The sequence below is a fragment of the Marmota marmota genome, unplaced genomic scaffold (genome assembly GCF_001458135.2).
Source record: "Marmota marmota marmota unplaced genomic scaffold, marMar, whole genome shotgun sequence".
Classification (NCBI taxonomy): Eukaryota; Metazoa; Chordata; class Mammalia; order Rodentia; family Sciuridae; genus Marmota; species Marmota marmota.
In genome coordinates, this window is record NW_025999998.1 from 12,494,609 (window position 1) to 12,516,515 (window position 21,907).

The 21,907-nt window shown below is 35.3% G+C and overlaps 1 protein-coding gene across 5 annotated transcripts in view; it reads left to right on the forward strand.

The window, feature by feature from the left end:
* The window catches only part of Smc5 (structural maintenance of chromosomes 5), an 86,404-nt gene extending 68,296 nt beyond the window's left edge, over positions 1 to 18,108 (forward strand). Inside the window, exons 17-24 of one of the 5 annotated variants that reach the window (XM_015492913.2) lie at positions 6,128 to 6,253; positions 8,654 to 8,698; positions 9,117 to 9,212; positions 9,650 to 9,754; positions 9,971 to 10,090; positions 14,225 to 14,404; positions 14,487 to 14,582; positions 15,737 to 18,108. In XM_015492913.2, coding sequence (XP_015348399.1) covers positions 6,128 to 6,253; positions 8,654 to 8,698; positions 9,117 to 9,212; positions 9,650 to 9,754; positions 9,971 to 10,090; positions 14,225 to 14,404; positions 14,487 to 14,582; positions 15,737 to 15,880 — 912 coding nt within the window. In that variant the 3' untranslated portion in view covers positions 15,881 to 18,108. Of the gene's footprint in view, positions 1 to 6,127; positions 6,254 to 8,653; positions 8,699 to 9,116; positions 9,213 to 9,649; positions 9,755 to 9,970; positions 10,091 to 14,224; positions 14,405 to 14,486; positions 14,583 to 15,277; positions 15,692 to 15,736 lie in introns of those variants that run through there. The other 4 variants (XM_048806877.1, XM_048806875.1, XM_015492914.2 and 1 more) reach the window with 4 other exon arrangements.
* Positions 18,109 to 21,907: the final 3,799 nt, after the last annotated feature.

Sequence of the window (21,907 nt, forward strand, 5' to 3'; positions counted from 1 at the left end):
TTTTTTTTTTTTTTTTTTTTTTTTGTGTGTGTGTGTGTGTGTGATGCTAGGGATTGAACCCAGGCCTTTTACTTTCAGGCAGGGTTTCTGTAAATTGCCCATCCTGGCCTCGGATTTGCCATTTTCCTGCCTCTTAGCCTCCTGAGTTGCTGGGATTACAGGATTGCATCACCATACCAGCATTTTAAATAATCAAGAATCCCCTCCTGGGCTGGGGATGTGGCTGAAGCGGTAGTGCGCTCGCCTGGCATGCGTGCGGCCCGGGTTCGATCCTCAGCACCACATACAAACAAAGATGTTGTGTCCGCCGATAATTAAAAAATAAATTAAAAAAAAAAAAAAAAAAGAATCCCCTCCCACATCTGTGTGGGGCAGTGGGTATGGGGTTCTCCTGGTGCAATGGGCTGGCTGAGAAATAAAAGCTAAGAGAAATAAAACAGCAAAAAAACCCACATAACACAGAAAGTAGTTTCAAAAACAGGGGCAGGATGGACAAGCTGATCAGATGGATGGAGCTTCAGACAGTATATTTTATTTATATTAGGAAACATCAAAGACCTTCCATTGAATGTTCTTTACCATAATAGGATAAAGGTGGGGTGTTCAGTTCCTAACAGGATATGCCCATCCCCTGTACTACTATGAGGGACCTTCCTAGCAGAGCGGAGGGGAAGATCACGTTCATTGAGCAATCTGTTGCCAGTGGGAGAACCATGCAAAGTTCCCAATGCTAGGCCCATCCCTTCTTACTTCCATGCTGAGAAAAAGTTCTCATGTATTTCACGGATAGCATCCCCAAAGAATGATAAGCAATCTGCGACTGTGGTCCTCTAAACTTCGACTGTGCTGGATACCCTTAACAGTCCACACCCCACCTGATAGAGAACAAGGACTTTGGATTACTTCCCCCAATTTCACCCTCTTCCAGCAGGAAGAGCAGCTTGGAGATGTTGTCGCCCTTTTTTTCTTAAAAATGGAGTGTACTGTACGGTGGGGAAATCTAACAGTGGTCCACTTTGCTCTGGATGTAGCCCTTGCTTCTCTGCCACTGCAGCTTATTTTTAAAATGGACTTGTTTCTTTCTCTTCCCTCTCTCCCTGCTCCTCCCTAATCTCTTCCAGTCTCAGGAGAAACAGGATTACCTTTCTTCCCCATTTTAGGCAGAGGTATGTGTCCTTGAGTACACACCCACCATAAGAACAAAGTCTCCAAGATTTGGGGGATGGTACTAGAAGATATCAGAAATGACTGTCTCCCAAATTAACAAGTGAATTACAACTCCAACAGAGAACATGAGGAATGTAGCCTTTGAATCAACTCTTTAAAAGCCCACTGTTCCTGCTGATGGGCAAAATCACAGCCTCTGGACAGGAGTCCCCTGTTTCTCTTTTGCTAGCAAATCAGTAAAACTTTTTTCCGTTTTCTCAAAAAGGAAAACAGTATATAAGTGTATTTAAGTAGCTTTGGCTTTCTCTTTTACTTGTTCTTTTTTCTTCTCATGTTTGCTGCCATTTACCTACATATGCTTTAATCTGTCTTGTCTGTTCATCTTGCTATGCAATTCACTTAAACCAAGGAAAACCCTTTTTTCCCCCTACTTGTCCCTTTGAACACATGATATATCCCTCTGAGGAACCATTACTAACAATTCTGATTTTATCCTTTGCTTTAATAAGGAAATAAATTTGCAAAAGAAAGCTGACATAGTAAGGATGCTGAGGGGAAAGAGAGGTTGTTTGTTAACCCTCATGGGGTTGATACTTATGCAGATTTTGGAAGGCAAATAAGGCAGCAGAGTTCCTGACCAATAGAACATTCCCAGGGAAAGGCATATAATTGTGAGCCCCTGTTTGATAGTGTCACCACTATCTTGAATACTTATAGGATAGATACTAAGCTAGGATAAGTGTGAATACAAATACAGTGATGGACAGTCGTTGTTGTTTTTTTTTTAACTGTGGGCAGATTTCCTAAAGTCCAAGCTTAATTGTCTATAGCCATACATATAATATCTGACTACTTCAGGGATATGATATTCAGTTCATTTATATATTTATTTAGGTATGCATGACAGTAGAGTGTATTTTGACATATTATACGTACATGGAATATAACTTATTTCCAATAAGGATCCCATTTTTCTGGTTGTATGGATGTGGAGTTACACTGGTTGTGTATTCATGTATGAACATAGGAAAATTATGTCAGATTCATTCTACTGTCTTTCCTGTTCCTATCTCCCTTCCCTTTATTCCCCTTTGTCTAATTCAATGAACTTCTATTTTCTGCCCCCTGTTGTGTGTTAGCATCCATGCATCAGAGAGAACATTTGGCCTTTGGTTTAGGGGATTGTCTTATTTCCTTTGGCCTAATGGTCTCCAGTTTCATCCATTTACCAGCAAATGCCATAATTTTATTTTTCTTTAGGGCTGAGTAATATTCCATTGTGTACATATGCCACATTTTCTTTATCCATTCATCTGTTGAAGTGTACCTAGGCTGTGTGACAAGGTGCTTAGTGTGCTGCCTAGCATGAAACTAGTGTTTGTTTAGAAAGTATAGGTTTATATCAGTATTGATATTAAGTTATAAGAATTAGAAATTGAAGCCAGGCACAGTGCCGCACACCTGTAAATCCCAGCAATTCAGGAGGCCGAAGCAGGGGGATCATGAGTTCAGAGCCAGCCTCAGCAACTCGTCAAGGCTCTAAGCAACTCAGTGAAACCCTGCCTCTAAATAAAATATAAAAAATGGCTAGGAATGTGACTTAAGCACACCTAGATTCCATCCCCCCACCCCCAAAAAAGAATTAGAAATTGTTTGTTTATTCCTCTTAATACTAAATGTAGGAATTCTGTGCTATCCGTTTAATCTCTTTTCTGCCTACCTGCAAACCACTTCCCTGCAAAGTAGAACTGAATGCCACATATTTTTTACTTACATGAGATACATATAACTTTGAAGAGTAAATATCAATTGTTTTACAGTTTTGAGTATTTCTAATCTGAAGCATTTGAGATTTCAGGTTTTCACAGTTTGGGAATAATTGCTTATACATACTGAGTTCTCTTGGGGATGAGACCCAAGTTTAAATAAAAAATTCATTTATGTTTCATGAATACTTCATATACATAATATATGTCTAATACACCTGAATTGACTATGACTGATCATAAGAAATGTGGAATTTTCTACCTATGGTGTTAGTTAGCCCTTAAAAAGTTTCAGATTTTAGAAACCAGGCATGGTGGCGCACTCCTGTAATCCCAGAGGCTTGGGAGGCTGAGACAGTTGACTTGCGAGTTCAAAGCAAGCCTCAGCAACTGCGAGGCACTGTGCAACTCTGAGACCCTGTCTCTAAATAAACTACAAAATAGGGCTGGGATGTGGCTCAGTGATCGAATGCCCCTGAGTTCAATCCTTGATACCAAAAAAAAAAAAAATTCAGATTTTGGAGATAATATCTTAGTAAAACTTCATGCTACCTAGAAATCTAATTTAATTCTGTTTGTACAGAATACAGTTTTTATTTTATTTGCCTTTTATTTTAATGAGTTGCTAAATAGAAATGTTAATAGAATACTCAGCTATTTGAATAAGAAAGTCTGTGAATAATTCTTAATTCTTCCACAAGAGGGCCTTCTTAGAAAAGTTTTTCATTGTTTAATGTTACCATATTTCTGTACAATTTCCATAACAACTAAATTTTCTCAAAAAAAAAAACCTTTAAGAATAATGATAATATTTATTCATTTCTTTCAAGATATATACCTACAAAGTAATATTTTCTGAGATGTTAGTGGGGGTAACTTGTAAATTTCGCCCTTTTCTCCTCTTATGTCTTAAATAGATTGAGTATTTTCTATTCTCTATTAACTATTAAAGGCTAAACTCTAAACAGAGATGGGAATAAAGCCATTCCACTAGCCTGACTTTAAAGCATTTTATATAAATGTATAATTCCCTTCTTTCTATCTGCAAAAATTGTGGTTTAAAATAGACAAGTGCTCTCAGGCACGGTGGCGCACACCTGTAATCCCAGCAGCTTGAGAGGCTGAGGCAGGAGGATCATGAGTTCAAAGCCAGCCTCAGCAAAAGTGAAGTGCTAAGCAACTCAGTGAGACCCTGTCTTTAAATAAAATAGGGCTAGGGATGTGGCTTAATGGTCGAGTGCCCCTGAGTTCAATCCCTTGTACAAAAAAAAAAGTAGGTGCTATATGAAGAATTATGTCAAAAACATGTATGTATAGAAAGAACTTTTTTTATCTTTTATTGATTTTATTATTTTTTTAAAATACACGACAGCAGTGGAATGCATTACAAATCTTATTACACAATTTTTTTGTATCTTGTATATAAAGTATGTTCACGCCAATTTATGCCTTTATACATGAACTTTTTTTTGCATTACAATTCTTAATACACATATATACCACAATTTTTCCTATCTCTGTATACAAAGTATGTTGACACCTAATTCAAGTCTTCATACATGTATTTTGTATAATGATGTCCATAACATTCCACCATCCTTCCTAATACCCTGCCCTCTTCTGCCCCCTCCCATACAGCATGGAACTATTAAATGAGTTGTCCTTCTAAGTCCGGAGCTTCCACAACTCAGTGATGTTTCTTTCCCAAACTTCATTTTAGCAAAATTAGAGGAACGGAACAGGAAGCAGGAATAGAAGTCATTAGGAATATTTAGTTCCTTTCCAATTGCCCCCTGTTGTACATTTGCTTGAGTACAGTGGCCCCTAAAGAGAAGAGTAAGGTTACTGGGAGTCTTTAACATTTTCTTTTATTTCTCTCAGACCATAAAGACTGAGGAATTCATTCAAGGAAACCATAGTACTAAGTGATTAGTATAAAGGCTTGCTCATATGTTCGGTACAGTAAGGTCCTTTTACTTTTCGCAACTGTATCTTAGTTTAGAATTTCAAATTCATGAGCATAAAAATCACCTGAAGACCTTATTAATAATATAGATATCAGGAACTGGGGTTGTGGCTCAGTGCTAGTCATTTGCCTAGCATGTGTGAGCCACTGGGTTAGATTCTGAGCACCACATAAAAATAAATGAATAAAATAAAGGTACATCAACATCTAAAAAAATCTTTTTTAAAAAATAGGTATCAAAGCCTAATCCTCAAGATACTAAGCAAGTAGATGTGGGGTGGGGCTAGGACATCAACACTTAAGGTGTTTTTTGTGCAATTTGAGTTTAGTGCAAAGAGCAAATTGGATCTTTCACTTTCTTAAACACCTGTTCACTGCTTGTTCCATAACCTCGGACATTTTTTTTAATAGCTCTCAGACACATCTAAAAAACGATAACGTATTTCTCAAGATTGTAATGGGGATCAGATTAATTTACTTACGGGTTATAATAATGCTTCGCCTATAAGAGGCATTCAGTAGATTACTCATCATGTGTGAAACTTTCCCAGTCTGACCCTTGCCCACCTTACCAACTCTGATTGCTGACAAATTCCCCTCCTCTAATCACATTAGATTACTTGTTTCTTAAATAAGCATGTCTTTGAGGTTTTCATGCCTTTACATTCATAATCACCTATCCTTGGAATGCCTTCTGCTATTGCTTCTTTAGTAATTTCTTCTGTTTGGAAACATTTTAGTTGTCATAGAAGCTATTATCTTTGTACATCCCCTTCCCCCATTTATGGGGGAAGAAGCATTGTGCGCTAATGAAAAGAACATTTGTCCTTTAAGCAAATACGGATGTGATTCATGACAACTTACTAAATGTGCACATCGGACATAATCTTGCTGTACAGTGTTGTGAGATATAAAAGGTGTATGTGAAGCACCTAGCCGGGGGCCTAACACATAAGCATTCAGTAAATACTGCCTGTTTCTGATGTGATAATGATTCTATGTATCTTTCTCCATATCCACCTTTCTATGCTTAATGCAAAATATAATACTGGCATTTAATAGGTTCTCAGTAATTATTTGGTAAAGGAATGAATAGGTCCATGAATAACCACAAAAAAGGCACTAGAAAAAGGCTGTTAAATTTCAGATATGTGGTGATTTAATTAAACAGCTCTCTGATTTAACAGTAATGTTCAGATTTTCAAAATGTTTCTTTTTCTCCTAATAGCAACGTTTCATTGAGTTGGATGAAAATAGACAAAGATTATTGCAGAAATGCAAGGAACTTATGAAGAGAGCTAGGCAAGTATGTAATCTTGGTGCAGAGCAGACTGTTCCTCAAGAATATCAGACAGTAAGTATAAAAATTATATAATGCTACAGTTGCCATAACACATTAATTTAAGCTTAAAGTATCTTATGCATTATAATAGGCCATGAAAAATATGATGTGTCATAAGAAATATGGGATTTTTTCCCACTTTAAAATGGAATACACATATAAAGTAATTTCATTCAGCAGATTTTCTCTACTCAAATTTGGCCACCAGTCTTATTACTTAATACTAAAGTTATTAAAATGTAGGAATTACCTTACAGACGTATTGGTACCATAATAATCATTCTTGCAATAAAAGTGAGCTTTTTTTTCTCAAACCACCTTTAAGGAGTGCATTGTATCAGCAATTGGTGTGTAACAAACAGTAAGTAGGATGATTCTTAGAGAAACAAAGGCAAAATGAAAATGTTTTCCTAGAAATTGGAGTGTTTAATTAGGGTTTACAGGGAGCTGAATCTTAAGAACTAACATCTGTCAGAAAAGGAAAAAGGAGCTCTCAGTGTCTTCATTTTATTGACTGACATCACTCAGTAAAATTAGTGAAAGCTTCCCTTTAGTTCACATTTCATTGTTGTATATCCGACCTATGACCCTAGTCTTTATCTGACAAGTGGGGATGACACCTTTCCTGCCTATTGAAAATAATGTCAAAATAAAGTAAGAAAATTAGTTTTTAAATAATTGGTATTTGAATGTCTTTTTTTTTAGTTTTTAATTTGAAATTTATTTTAATAGATAATGAAATGTATACTAAAGATATAAAAAGCAGGAAAAAAGACTAACTTGGATTACATTTGTCAAATCACCAGAGATTTTATTTTGATACCTGATGTAGAAACCTCAGAGAATGGATTTGACTGGGTAAATGTTAGGAATGGAGTAGAAATCTGTAAAACTAATTGAGGAGGTTATTGTTTTTAAAGATAGTACTAGAATTTTTCCTAAATATGTTTTTTCATAAAATATGTGTTTTCATAAAATAAATATTAGTTTAATATCTGCATTAGTTATCTTTCAAAAATAGCATGATTTTCCTTGATAATTTGTACTGCTTTTGAAAGAAACAGAATTAGAAGATAATTAACATTCATTAAAAATGTATTAATTACTTGCATTAATCAAGATAGACGTTCTTCTATACTGAAACATTCTAGTCTGCAGGATGGGGCAGACAAAAACACAAAGGCAAATAGATAATGTAAGATAAAGATGTTATAGTTTTGTGGGAGTTTTTTTTGGTTGGTTGGTTGGGTTTTTTGTTGTTGTTGTTTTGTTTTTGTTTTGTACTGGAGATTGAAATCAGGGGTGCTTAACCACTCAGCCACATCTCCAGCCGTTTTTATATTTTATTTAGAGACAGGGCCTTTTGAATTGCTTAGGGCCTTGCTAAGATGCTGAGGCTGGCTTTGAACTCAGAGTCCTCCTGCCTCAGCCTCCTGAGCTGTTGGAATTACAGGTGTGTGCCTGGCGAAGATACTGTTTTTGATAAGTCCTGAATGAAGAAAGGAAATCACTCAAGTGAAGATGTGAGGGAAAGTATTCCAGGCAGAGAAAGTAGTTCATACAAAGCCCCTTAGATGGAAGGTATTTAGCATATGTCAGGACAGAAGGAATCTCAGTGGGGCTAAAAAATTATAATCCAAGCAGAGAGGAGGGCAGATACCAGATTATGTAGGGTCATTCTTGTACAATACATACAAGAAAGGCAGCAGGAGACCAGACAAGAAATTATAGTAGCATGGATTAGGATGGTAGCACTAGAAAGAGAGGGATTGATAAATTTAGAGAGTCTTTTTAATGACACAGCTAATAGGACTTACTGGTGGATTTGGATGAAGGGGTTAGAGGAAACCCCTCGGTTTTTCACCTGAGCAAATAGTGATGTTATTTACTGGAATGGAAAAGATTGAAGGAGAATTGTGTTTGCTTAAAATAATGGAAAAGGTGGATGAAATGAAGATTCTGTTTAAGATGCCTGTTAGAGTCAGGTGAAGGTAAGTAAGTGTTAGGCATATAAGCTCAAAGCTCCGTGGACAAGTTAGAGAGTCAGCAAATGTACATAAATATGTAAAGGTCTGTAGAAGTAGAACTTCATTCTAAAGGATTAAAAAAAGATTAAGATATTAGATTAATATAATTTATCAATCTCTTTTAGGATTTCAAGATTCATATTGTACCTTTTAGTATATGGGCTAGGCAAAACAATGTACTGCTTGTCTCCCCTCATGCTTAGGTATCTATTCTAATTTGTCTCTGTGGCATGGATTCAGAAGAGGGTCCTGTGGTGAAATTCTACTGTCAAAGTAACTGGATTCTTAGGATGCTTTTGTAGTTCTTCATAAGTACAGTATAAAGTTCTAACTTCTTGCTCTCTTTCAATGCCCCACATATTCTGGACCCATTCTACCAATTCAGCAAGTACCCACCATTCCAAATGGACACAACTCCTCACCCCCCATGGTATGCAGTGCTCCTTCTTTTTTCCAAGCTTCTGTTTCCTTTCTGCCTTGTTCTTCCTTAGCCATTTGCTTTAAGGCCCAGAGATGAATTCTAGGCCTTTCAATTCTCTTAACTCTCCTGTAGCATGAACTGGTACTTTTTCAAATTCTATAATCTGTGATATGTACTGCTTATTTTAATACTCAACATCATTACATTGCCTTAAGGTATTACCCACTGTATACATTTTGATTTCTTTTAAAGTGTAAGCTTTTTGAAGGCAAAAGACCTTGTTTATATTTCCTTTGCAACTTTGAATGCTAGCATGTTATCGATTAGATAGTAGATAATTAGTATATTATCTTTCTTTTTAACTATTTGATTGGAACTGTTTTTGCTGTGCTATCTCTAATGATAGGTAATTTTTTTTCCTTTTTAGGCTTTCCAAGATCTTCCAAACACATTGGATGAAATTGATGCTTTATTAACTGAAGAAAGATCAAGAGCTTCCTGCTTCACAGGACTGAATCCTACAGTATGCCTCTTTCTCTGTTCCCATTCTGCAGCCACCACAGTTGCCCCCCTCCACACACACCGCACAGTTCCCTTCAGTACTTGCCTCCCACTCTGTACTAGAGCCTTGGTAATAATAAACTAGACAGCAGGAACAATGTGCTTTAAATGCCAGATTCTGAATCTATTAGAATTTTAAATAGATTCTTCCTAAGGAACACAGTGTTCCGTGCCTTTTCTTTATAAAAAGAATAGTTGGGTTAACTGAAATACTGTAACGTCTATTTTTTTCAAGGATTTAAAAAATGGCATTTCAGTATGTAATAAGAACATATATTAATTGCATACAAACAGTGCAACACAATTGACGTTTTCAATTAATGGTTTCATTGATGCAAAATTCTACATAATGTTATCCTTTGGTAGATTTATCTTAAAGGAACATTTTTTTTCTGCCAGGTGGTTGAAGAATACACAAAAAGAGAAGAAGAAATTGAACAGTTAACTGAGGAACTAAAGGGAAAGAAAGTTGAACTAGATAAATATAGGGAAAACATTTCACAGGTAATTTTATAAATATTTATTTATTTATTATCATATGCTTATTATTAATGGTTTGGGCATTTAGAATAATAGAAAATGGAATGATATACCCCTTAAAAAAAAGTGTCTTCCCATAACTAGATCAATATTGATATAAAATTTGTTCTATGTAAAGGTATATATCAGAATATAATAATACTTCTTTTAAATTATGTATTTACATTGCCTTTTTTGTAGGTAAAAGAAAGGTGGCTTAATCCCTTAAAAGAGCTGGTAGAAAAAATTAATGAAAAATTCAGCAATTTTTTTAGTTCCATGCAGTGTGCTGGTGAAGTTGATCTCCATACAGAAAATGAGGTAAAATAGCTTTTGGAATATATTTCTTGGCAATTAATTTTAATTAAGTGCTAAAAGTACATGTAAAATAATTAACTTTAGAATTATGTCTGAAAATTTGGCTTACTAAAAAATTATCCAAAGGAAAAGACCACCTATGGTATTCCTTTAAGGTCATGTTTTTGCGGGGGTTTTTGTTCTGTTTTTTTTTTTTTTAACCCTGCAAGGGTGGGTGGATGTTTGAGATTAGTGACTAATTCCTTACTAGCTCTGTTTGTGTCCAATTTGAGTAAGGGTTATTCAGCCAGGTTGAATAACCACTTTCTAAGTTAGAAGAGTCATAAAATTAGAAAACATTACCAAAATACACTGTATGTCAGAAGTTCCTTTTTGATCAGAAATTTACAAGAACAAAAGTATTTGGAAATGTGCTAATTTTTTGAGCCACACACAGTTCATGTTGATGTGTAAAGAGAGCCTGAAGATGTAGCTAAGTGGTAGAGCACGTGCTCAGTATATCAGATGCCCTAGATTCAGTCCCCAGCACCAGAAAAGAAAGAGAGTCAGGTGTGTTGGTGGATACCTGTAATCCCAGGAACTTGGGAGGCTGAGAAAGGAGGATTGCAAGTTCCAGGCTATCCTCAGAAACTTAGTTCCTAAGCAACTTGGTGAACTTTAGCTCACAATAAAAAATAAAAAGGGCTGAGGATGTAGCTCAATTGTAAAGCACTCCTAGGTTTAATCCTTAGTTACCCCTACCAAAATAAGTAAATAAATAAATAAAAGAAATGTATATAGATGCTTCAAAATAATTGGGAAACAGAAGTGGGTGAGGTTATAAGTGAAACAATATTGGCCATATATTGATCATAGTTGAGGCTAGTTGCAGGCACATTGAACTTGTTTTAGTGTTCTCTCTAATTTTTGTTAATTGAAGCCAGGCACAGTGGCACGCATGTGTAATCCTAGCTACATAAACATAAAATTTTAAAAGGTACTGAGCGGGTGGCTGGGGTTGTGGCTCAGGAATAGAGCACTCACCTAGCAAATGTGAGGTGCTAGGTTTGATTCTCAGCACCACATAAAAATAAATAAAATAAATGTATTTTTAAAAAGGTACTGGGGATGTAGCTTGGTGGTAAATCTCCCCTGGCTCAACCCCCTAGTACCAAAATAATACTAATTATGAATAATCTGTGTATGTTGAAAACTTCTCCACAATAAAATTTTGATGAGAAGATAGTAAAAAATATCACTTCACAAATTTTCCATTTTAGCATGTATGGAATTTTGTGTTATGTTACATATATAATTATAAAACAAGGTAACACTGATTTTTGCCCCCCTGAGGAGTTTAGACCCTTAATTCTTTCATCTGTGTAGTTTGAAGCATAAATATAAAATATTATTTTATTTTTTGAGTACCAGATCTAAGATATTAGGTCCTACTACAGTGATTGTCATCCATACATTCCTTAGGTTTGTTATAATTAAGGGGGATGTATTATAATAACAATAGTAATTTTTAATATGCTTCCTTTGTGTCTAGTACTTTTAAGTTTGTTATCTTATTTAATTCTTTCAACCATCTTGGAAGGCAGATACTTCATCCACTGAATGTAAAATAAACTAAAAACACACATTTACTAAATATCACTTCGCTTTCAAATAACAAGAAATCAAACTATATAGATTTTGACCAGGTAAGGCATAAATATATAATCAAGGAAGCACAGTGAAATATATGGGACTTGACCTGTTGTAGAGATCCCATTCTTTAACTCCTAATGCATGATACCGTAACTTCATCACATGCTTTTTCTTCTGGACAGCTTTTCTCTGTTTTATTTTTATTTTTAAAAATTTTTTTGGTACATTGTAGTTGCACATAATGATGGGATTTATTGTTACATATTCATATACGCACATAATATAACAATATAATTTGGTCAGTATCACTTTCCAGAACTTCCCCCTGCCCCTTTCACCTCTCATATCTTAGTCTCCATGAGATCCACTGCTCTTTTTTACTGTGTTTTAAATGATAAATGCACTTCTGTAGATGATTATTCGGTGCTAGGCTCCTGGATAATGGACGTTCTTACCTCTTCTCAGCCTCTTCCTTTGTCTCCCTTCTGTTCTGACCTCTTTAATCATAGTTCTTTAATTGCCTTCTTTATTCAGGTCTTCAGTGAGATGGAAGAAGCTATAATAGGGCAGAAAGAGTAAAGGATGGATGTTAGAGCCAGAAGCAAAACTATAGTAATCAAAACTGGTAGTCATAAATTATAGAGTTAATAAAATTATTGTGGAAGAAATGCAGCATGACAGTTAAAAACTTGACATTGAGAATTAGAAGTATTACATGTTTATTACATTGTCGTTTATTTATTTTGGTGTGCTTGGCAGAGGGGTGGAGGCGATGGCAAACAGATTAAAAGTGGTATTTCTAAAATTTGACAGTGTAACAGAATCCTTAAGGTTAAAGAGATTTACTATCGTGACCCACATGACATTTACTCAGTTTCCCCAAACTAGGGCAGTGTGTCAGATTAGAAATATTAAAGGTAAGAGAAATTTAAGAAATATACATAAGTGAAAAGTAGAGGGCATGGTGGGATGGTCCAGCTCTGATGGAGACTGGATCTAACAACCAAATGGAGCCCACCCATTTTATTTAAATGGGTAGGAACACCAGTGGGATTCAGAGTTGAAGAACTTCCTGAGGAAAACAGGAAGAAGATGGCAAAGACAACTTGATTGGGGCTTAGCAGGTTACGCCCTAGACCTCCTCTACTTCCAGGCTGCTGCATTTGAACCTAGGGCTGTCTGAGCCAATAGGCGGAGTCAGCATAATCTGAGCAGTCTTGAATCCATGGGAGTTCTCAGGAGAGTAACACCCCTGCCTTAAGATGGCTCAAAGAAATCCATAAATCATTCCCAGCCCCCAACAGTTTTACATTTTTGTAAAAGTTCTGTTAGTCTTACACTCTCTAATGTACTCACCACTCATCTTAAACATGTTGTGATCAATTACATATTGTGATATTTTGGATATAATATAGTATTAAAATTAAAACCAGAGAAGTGAAAAATTCTGCTCCATTTGTATACAAGGAATCAAAGAGCATTCTACTGCCATGTATAACTGATTAGACTATTATTAAAATGAATCTTACCTATTTCTTTTTGATTTTTTAAAATATGACCACTAGAAAATTTTTAATTGCCTGTTTCTTTATGTCTTTTGGTCAGCAGTATCTTAGACCATACAAAACTATTTGTTAAATAGTTAAGAGTGTGTGTGTGTGTGTGTGAGAGAGAGAGAGAGAGAGATACTGGGGATTGAACCCACACATGCTAGGCAAGTGCTCTGTCGCTGAGCTACATCCCTAGTCTTAATAGTTAACTTTTAACTAGTGAGTTATGTTTTAAGGTAAATCTGAACCCAAGTGACCTAGAAATGACAAATAACACTGATAAGAGCAGTAAATAAGCTTTAGAGCAAACTCAGTTTGAGCAAAATGTATAGAACATTGAATGTACCTTGTTATATATCTGGCATTTTGCTAAACACTGTATGTATATATGTGGCATAATATAAAAATTCCTGCCTAATTTTCTTCTTACCTGAGGGGTGGGGAGAACTTTTGGTCCTTTGCAGAGGCATACACAGCTACTTCTCCAGCTGAAAATGGCATGGCACTCCATTGTGTTTTAATTATTTTTACCTATAGTTTAAAAACCCAGCATGCTGAAACTAAAATAGTGCCTTTCCATGACAGGTCTTCTCACTAATTTCTAAAAATTCTTGGGATAGCCTGCTAAAATTAAAACCAATGGTACAGGACAGGAAAAAATTACTTTTAATTTGAATAATATCTTGTCTAATAGAGCCTTCTTAGATGGTAACTGCTTAAAAATTTATTTTTTAAATTAATATCACTAGATTTTAAGTTATTTACTCTTTAAACTGATGTATTCCATCTATTTTCAAACAATAGAATTAAATTGCCCAGGGCCTGAGAGTATAACCAGTTGATTGGAGTGCTTCCCTAACATGCTCAAGGCCCTGGGTTCAATCCCCAGAACCACCAAAAAGAATTAAATTGCCCAGGTAAACTGTCATCTTGCAACTTTTTAAATGTTTTTTAGGAAGACTATGATAAATATGGAATTCGAATTAGAGTCAAATTTCGCAGTAGTACTCAACTGCATGAATTGACTCCTCACCATCAAAGTGGAGGCGAAAGAAGTGTTTCCACCATGTTATACTTGATGGCCCTTCAGGAGCTTAACAGATGTCCATTCAGAGTAGTTGATGAAATCAATCAGGTATAGTGATTATTATTTTATTTGGATCTGATTGTATCCTGTAATGAATATAACTATAACCATTGTTATCGTCATGGTTTAGGGAATGGACCCAATCAACGAACGGAGAGTGTTTGAAATGGTTGTAAACACTGCCTGTAAAGAAAACACATCTCAGTACTTCTTTATTACACCAAAGGTAGGTAATAAACAATCTCAAAGTGCGTGTGCATGCAGAAGTCCTCTGTGACTGACTTACTGTGTAGTAGATTTTGGCACAATATGTAAATATGAGCAGAACACTCCCCTCCCAAAAAAGAAATCAAAAATTTATAATATTTACATTCATATAAGGATCAAGTTCCAGTGACATAACCAGAAATCTCATTATTTGAAAAAGAGGCAAATCTTATGTTTGAGAACTGAGCTTTTCTCCCTGCTGTTGGCACTCATTCCTCTTCTAGAAAAGCTCCTCTTTTGGCATTAAAAGATGACTGAAGAATGCAAACACTAGAACTCTCATCCTTTTCATTTTCCCAGAAAATTCTGTCCTATCACATACTTTCCCCGTCTTTATTTACCACTGTTACTCCTCTGGCCCAGAGGAAATCAGAAGTATCCCAACATCTTCTACTCACAGATAAACTTCGATAACAATACAGTTATCTTATGACAATTTTCTGTAATCTAGAACTATTGAAATGAGAAATTTTCTTTTGTTACATCTCGTGCTGTAGGAAAATTATAAAAGGGAGTATACTCAAAGATGTATTTATTAAGGTAATCAGATACTTATTTTTCTTTTTCAACTAAGTAGTCATGAAAAATTTCATTGAAGAGCCCGTCCCAAATTCAGATTTTTATTGAGTTTTATCGTCTGCTTTTTTCCTGCAGATACTCTGTGGAATAGGCAGATCTGTTAATACTCTAATTCTTACCAAACACCTTGTCCTACAAATAAAACATTCCTGCACACACTTTTCGGGCTACCAGTACATCACAGTGCTTGACCACAGAAGTTGCATGAGAAGTGTTTGTGGATAAAAGTGAAAGTGTCTATCCTAGGAAAATTATGAAAGACATACTCTTTTCCAGAACCCACCTGGGGAGTTGTATCATCCAGTTGTCCTATGAACTTAAAGGATTCCCTGGTGTTGATTATTTCTTAAGCCGGTATGCTAACTCAGGTAGCAATCACAGTCTGGCAAGGCTGTGATTGAGGTATTTGAGAGCTTCGTTCATGTTTTGTTAATATTAGAGTAAGCTGATATATTTGACGGTGAACATGTAAAGTTGGAAAACTATGCTTCTTGGTGTATAGCATTGTGTGACAGTTTGTCTATTTTAATGCAGCTCCTGCAAAATCTTCCTTATTCTGAAAAGATGACAGTATTATTTGTCTACAATGGTCCTCATATGCTGGAACCAAACAGATGGAATTTAAAGGCTTTCCAAAGGCGGCGGCGCCGTATTACGTTCACTCAACCTTCTCAGTAGAAGCAAAGGGAGGGAACTTGGAAGTTTTTTTGTTAGATTCTGTTTATAAATATGGCTCAACTGAATAAAAGTTGGTAGATTTATTAAAACAGAAAGATTGATTATTTTTGGAAACTAGCTTTTAAATACACAAGTAGGTTAGTGAAATGTATATCACAATGATTTCTTTCTCTGGAACATCATCTGGTAGTAAAAGTTAAGTCTTCAGTCTTGGTTGATCTTCCTTAGTACTCTGTGAGTAACTGGATTCCCATGCTTAAAGGTATTTACTATTGCATATCTGAGGTACGGTGGAATGGAGGTTATCAACCACAAGTTTTCTTGACACAATAGCCCTGAGCTTTAATTGCAAATTAAATTAATAAGAACTAATTACCTATAAAGTCATCTTAAGATGACTCTAGAATTTAAATTCTAGTTTCTCCCAGTGTTATTTAACTTTTTAAAATTGATATGGAAGTATCTAATGTATAGTAATAATTTATGACAAATCTATTCAGTGCTTTCTATTAAAAAAAAGATTACCTTATCTCCACTAGGAAATGGAGTTTTGTGGGCCTTTGAAGTAAGTTTTATGAAACTTGATGCTGTTATGGTTTTTCAAAGGGGAAAAAAAGGCAGTGGGCCTCAAAAATGCTAGCAGAGCTTCTTTGAAATGCCACAAGGTGGCCACTAGATGATGCAAAATGCAGCCAAAAAGATTGACAGAGATTAAAATCAGGTGACAAGGGTTTTTAAAGAATAACCTTGTAAAGTCTGTGGGGGGGTCTTGTTTTGTTTTTGTTTAAATTTCTAAAAAAAAAAAAAAAACATTTTTATAATTATTTTTAGCACGATTTTCTTAAAATTTCATATACTGGTTTCTACAATTTGTATTTGAAATTTCTCAGTGCTGGGTAAGAGTGAGGGAAAAACATTGATTTGTTTAAAACCATAATGTTTTTAGAATTTAAGCGTAGAAGTCCTTCTTTACGGTGTTGATCTACGCTTTATCTTAGAAAATCTAGTTTAAACTGTTTTCTTCCAGCTTGAAAGAATTAAATGAGAAAAATTATTTGTTTATCTCTGAGAGTTTTGCTAATTAACAGTGCCAAACAAATCCTATTCTTTTAAAAAAAGTAAATCTTGTAAGAAAATGGACTGGTCCAAGAACACGTCTTTGAGTAGTGAATTGGATCTGTTCTGGTAAACCTGACAAAATTTTATTTTATTTTATTTTATGTTATTTTGACTTGCTAGGCTGAATAAATTGAAGAATGGCATTCACTGTGGGTTTTGTATATTCTTTGCCACTGACATTTATATTCTTATTAAGTCAAAAAATAATGAGCTGAGTTTATGTCCTTTTCCTTAGACATTTTCTCTTTTAAAACATATTTTTTCTTTATAAATGTTTTAAAAGAGCCCTCCCCTCCTAAGTAAACTAAACCTAGTGCATGTCATATGAAAATATTTCAAAATGACATTTTTACTAGTATGAACAAGTCATATGAACATTGAAAAACTTGGTAACATATTAGTAAATGGACATTACCAACTGTATTCTGTTGTTACTTTGTTTCCTACTATAATATCTTTATTATATGTTCTTGATGTAGTTTGTTTTTTGATAGTTATTACAGTCATCTTGTTTCTACAAAATGAACCTCATTGTGCTTGAAGATTAAGCATATTTGAAAATAAAATTTTAATTTACATATGCTAACAGTTACTTCATACCTTGTTTATAAGAATTATATTTCTCTACTAGACAAAGTAATATTTGGTTTTACATTGAATTTTGAGCTCCGAAGGATAAATTATGTATCATTTTAACACATTAAAGAATAGTAAGTCTAGAGCAATATAGTTTCAACCACTTAAACTGTCATGTTTTCTACAAATGTTGATTTTTAATTAACATTCAAATTGTAAGAACTTAAAGTAAAAGCCTGATTTGATGAAAAAAATGATATTGAAAGCTTTAAGGTGACAAGCATTTTTGATTACTAAATTTTCATTGATTTGCCCAAGGAGAGTCTCTGTTAAGATTTTCTATACTGAAAGTAAGAAGAAAGATTTCTTGCTGCTTTCTGATTGTCTTTTGGACGTATGCCTATCTTTGCAATATAAACCTTTAGTATGTGAAAAATGTAATTTTGTCTTGCAATTGTATGTGTACATGTCTGTAATTGATAAAAACTCCGTTGGAAATGCTAATTTGTTGGTAATAAATACATATTTTCATATTCTTTGGGTGTGTTTTTAAAACAAGAACTTGTTGATTCTTTGAACCTTCTGAGGAGTCACTTGGTTTTCATATTTTCTGAAAAACAAATCTCTTAAGCCCCCACCATTTTTAAAACAGAATTCAGCAGTCTATTCGTGTTCAAAAGGATAAAAATGTAGTCTCTTGTCTGCCTTCAATTACATTACATTCTAATAGAATTAATAAACATGCATGAGAAAAAGTTTCCATCATCTAAAGAAGCCAATCAACAAGGCAAGTATAAAAATATTTTTATGTTGAAATATTAAATTATTAAAAACATGCCCAATAAGCAATTTTGTCATATTCTTATATTAAACTACTATCAAAGTAATGTTTTTAAACATTTTGAGTGAGGTAGACTATCGCTTGCAGACAAGTTACTGAACTGTTTCCATGCTGGTGAAATGAGAATGACAGCTAATTCACAGAGTTATTGAGAAGATCAAATGAAATCTGGGGAATATTAAGGAACCTAGTTCATGGTAGGTGCTTTTATAAATGTTTGCTTTTCTCCTGTTTTTGAAAACTGTAATATATTGATTTTTTTATACCTCAAGTTCTGAATTCTAAGTTAATATATAGTTGCTTATTGATAAGTACTGTGAATTGTTCAAAGGATACAGAAACCTACCAGCTTTGAGGAAATCTTGTGCATGCAGATGTAAATATTTTCATATATTTTGTAATCTTCATGAAATATGAATATAAGTTAGATGAGCTATCCTAAAGATACTTATACTAATCCATGTCATTATTCTATAGTCATACCATATATTTTGGAAAATTTATAATTAATTTGATTATTTGGGAAGTTGGACTGTGTTGACAATTTGAGCTTTTTTTATTCCCAGTGGAAAAATTGGGTATGGGGTATTTTTTGTTTGTTTTGGGGATTTAACCCAAGAGCTACATCTCCAACCTTTTTATTTTTTATTTTGAAACAGGGTCTTGCTAAGCTGCCCAGGCTAGCCTTTAATTTGTGATTCTCCTGCCTCAACCAACCTCTTCAGTCACTCTAATTACAGATATGCACCCCACACCCAGCAAGGATTTTATTTTTTTAATGTTGAAATATAACTGAGTCATATGCCACACAGCAATGTTTCAGTCAATGGTATATAATGTAGTCTCCTAAGACTATTATTGCCTAGAGACATGGTAGCCATCATACAATTGTGAAATCACCTAACAATGCATTTCTCAGAGTTTCTCCACCATTAAGTGACACATTGCTCATTCCTCAATTAAAAATGGCTTACTGGAAATTGTCTGGAATATAGTTATTTTCAAAAAACCAAAGGGCAGGGGAGGTAGTTCACTGGTTTAACTAGTATGCACAAGGCTCTGGTCTTAAACACCAGCACTGTGATGGGGTGTGGGGTGAAGGGTGGGACCAACCCAGCCTCAAAAAAAAATCCCAAAGATAGAGTACAGGGTCGGCCACTCCACATAAATTCATTATAAACTGTGCTAAGGGGAGTTGGGGAAGCTGAGAGCTACCTAAAACAGTTCTGGCTCTAACCTTGCCTTTATCAGAGTCTGCAACATGGGTGAGCTATTTCTAGGGAGGTCAGAAACACCTGAAAAGATGTTTTTTCATAATTATTATTACCTGTCTGACTGCCTCTCAGAAAAACACACACTCTTGGCATTCAATCTGTGCATTCAGAGTGAAGGATGAGAGAAAATAGAGTGCCAAGAGGATCAATTGGCCATTTCTGCCACTTTTTCAATAAGGAGTGGATTGAAAGATAGGATTCCAGTAAAAAGAAAAGATATTGTAAATTAGCAACCCTATACTACTGATGCAGAAACAGGAACTTAACAATGTTATGGCTTTTTCACATTCTTGCTGTTGATAAATGGCAGAAGTAAGATTGAAAAGATAGTTACATTTTTTCCTAAAATACCATCCTGGCTTGCTATCATGCTACCTTGTCTTTTTGAGTTTGAAGCTAAACCATAAGCAGTTCCTGGTAATGTAATTAATTTCCTTGTGAGTTAGATGATGCTTCTTCAGTATGCCCCCAACTTGAAGTTAAGGTACAGGTTTCTTCTGCCAGTATAGTAAAGGCCCGAATATAACTGACCAAAGATGTTTATTCTTAGCAGCATAAGCATGATGTTCCAACTTTGCACTCAACTTCTATTTTGTAGTTCTGTCATCCTTGGCCCTTCTTTTGGTCTGGGATTGGTGTTTTAGCTCTTAACTAACATACCGGTATCAAAACCATGGGAAGGACATGACCACTCCTGTTAAGAGCTATGGTCTGCAAGAAGTACATTAATTTTGCTCTTGTCTAGAACTTAATTACATAGTCTGATCTAGCTGCAAGTGAGTCTTGAATGGTTATCTTTAACTATATGGACATGTGCCTGAGTAACTTGCAGTCACTCTACTAAGGTGAGGATGACTGCAATCAGAAATTTATACCACTAACCCAAGAAATAACTGATAACTCTGTGCCCATTGACAATATTTTTAGAGAAAAGACTTGATAAATTTTTAAACATAAAAATCAAGTTCTCAAAACCTTCAAGGAGCCTACATATTTCCCCATTCTGGACCCATTCAAAGAAGCACTCATGAGCCCCTACACTATTCTCTTACCCTGTTTCATTTTTCTTCAAAGCACTACAATTTAAATTGTTTGTTGTCCGTGTTCTTTGCTAAGATAAATATATCTAAAACTGCTTTATTATTTTAGGTAAGCGCTCTACCACTGAATTACATCCCTATCCCACCATTCATTTAATTCTCATTAACATGTACTATGAACACAGTACTATAGTTCATAATTTTGAGAAATTAAAAGTATGTGCCCAGCGGCAGCACACTGGGTTCAGTTCTCAGCACTTTGTATAAAAAACTGAAGGTCTGTTAACAACTTAAAAAAAAAAAAAAATGGCCTGTACATGATTCTGCTTTCAAGAGACACTACTCCTGTGCATGGCAGCCACATACCTGTAATCCCAGCTTCTCGGGAAGCAGAGGCAAGGAGGATCATAAGTTCAAGGCTAGCTTTGACAACCTAGTAAGACCCTGGCTTAAAATAAAAAGTTGCTCAGCCAGGCATGGTGACATACGCCTGTAATCCCAGCGGCTTGGGAGGCTGAGACAGGAGGATTGCGAGTTCAAAGCCTGCCTCGGCAAAAGTGAGGCAGTAAGCAACTCAGTGAGACCCTGTCTCTAAATAAAATACAAAATAGGGCTGGGGATGTAGCTCAGTGGTCGAGTGCCCCTGAGTTCAATCTGCGGTACCAAAAAGGTGGCGGGGGCTCAGAATGTAGCTCAGTGGTAGAGTGCTTGTGTGGCATGTGTGAGGGGCTGGGCTTAATCCCCAGTACACAAACATAAGAGCAACCTACTAAGTGCAGTAAGTGGACCACAAAGACCAGTGTTTAAGCATAGTGACACATTGACAGTATTGCACCTGAGAGGTGAGGGGTTGAGATTTACCAGGTATCAAAGAAAACAAAGTGGAAAGGCATTCATATGATTAAAAATGTGTATCCAGCTGATGTAAGACAATTTGGTCATGCATACCTCTTGGGGTTTTGTTAGTAAAAGACTAAAGAGGTTAAACCTTAGTGAATGAGTCTTAGCTCTCGCCCTATAACCTTGTTGACAGGTTATTTTAAAAAAATAAGTCTTAGATCAAATTCTTCCACTTGGACATTTTTTAAACATCTATCACATGCAGGCACAAAACTACATATAACTTGTAAGCATCGTGAAGTTCTAGTTCTTCATTTTGAGTGACTTGCCCACACTT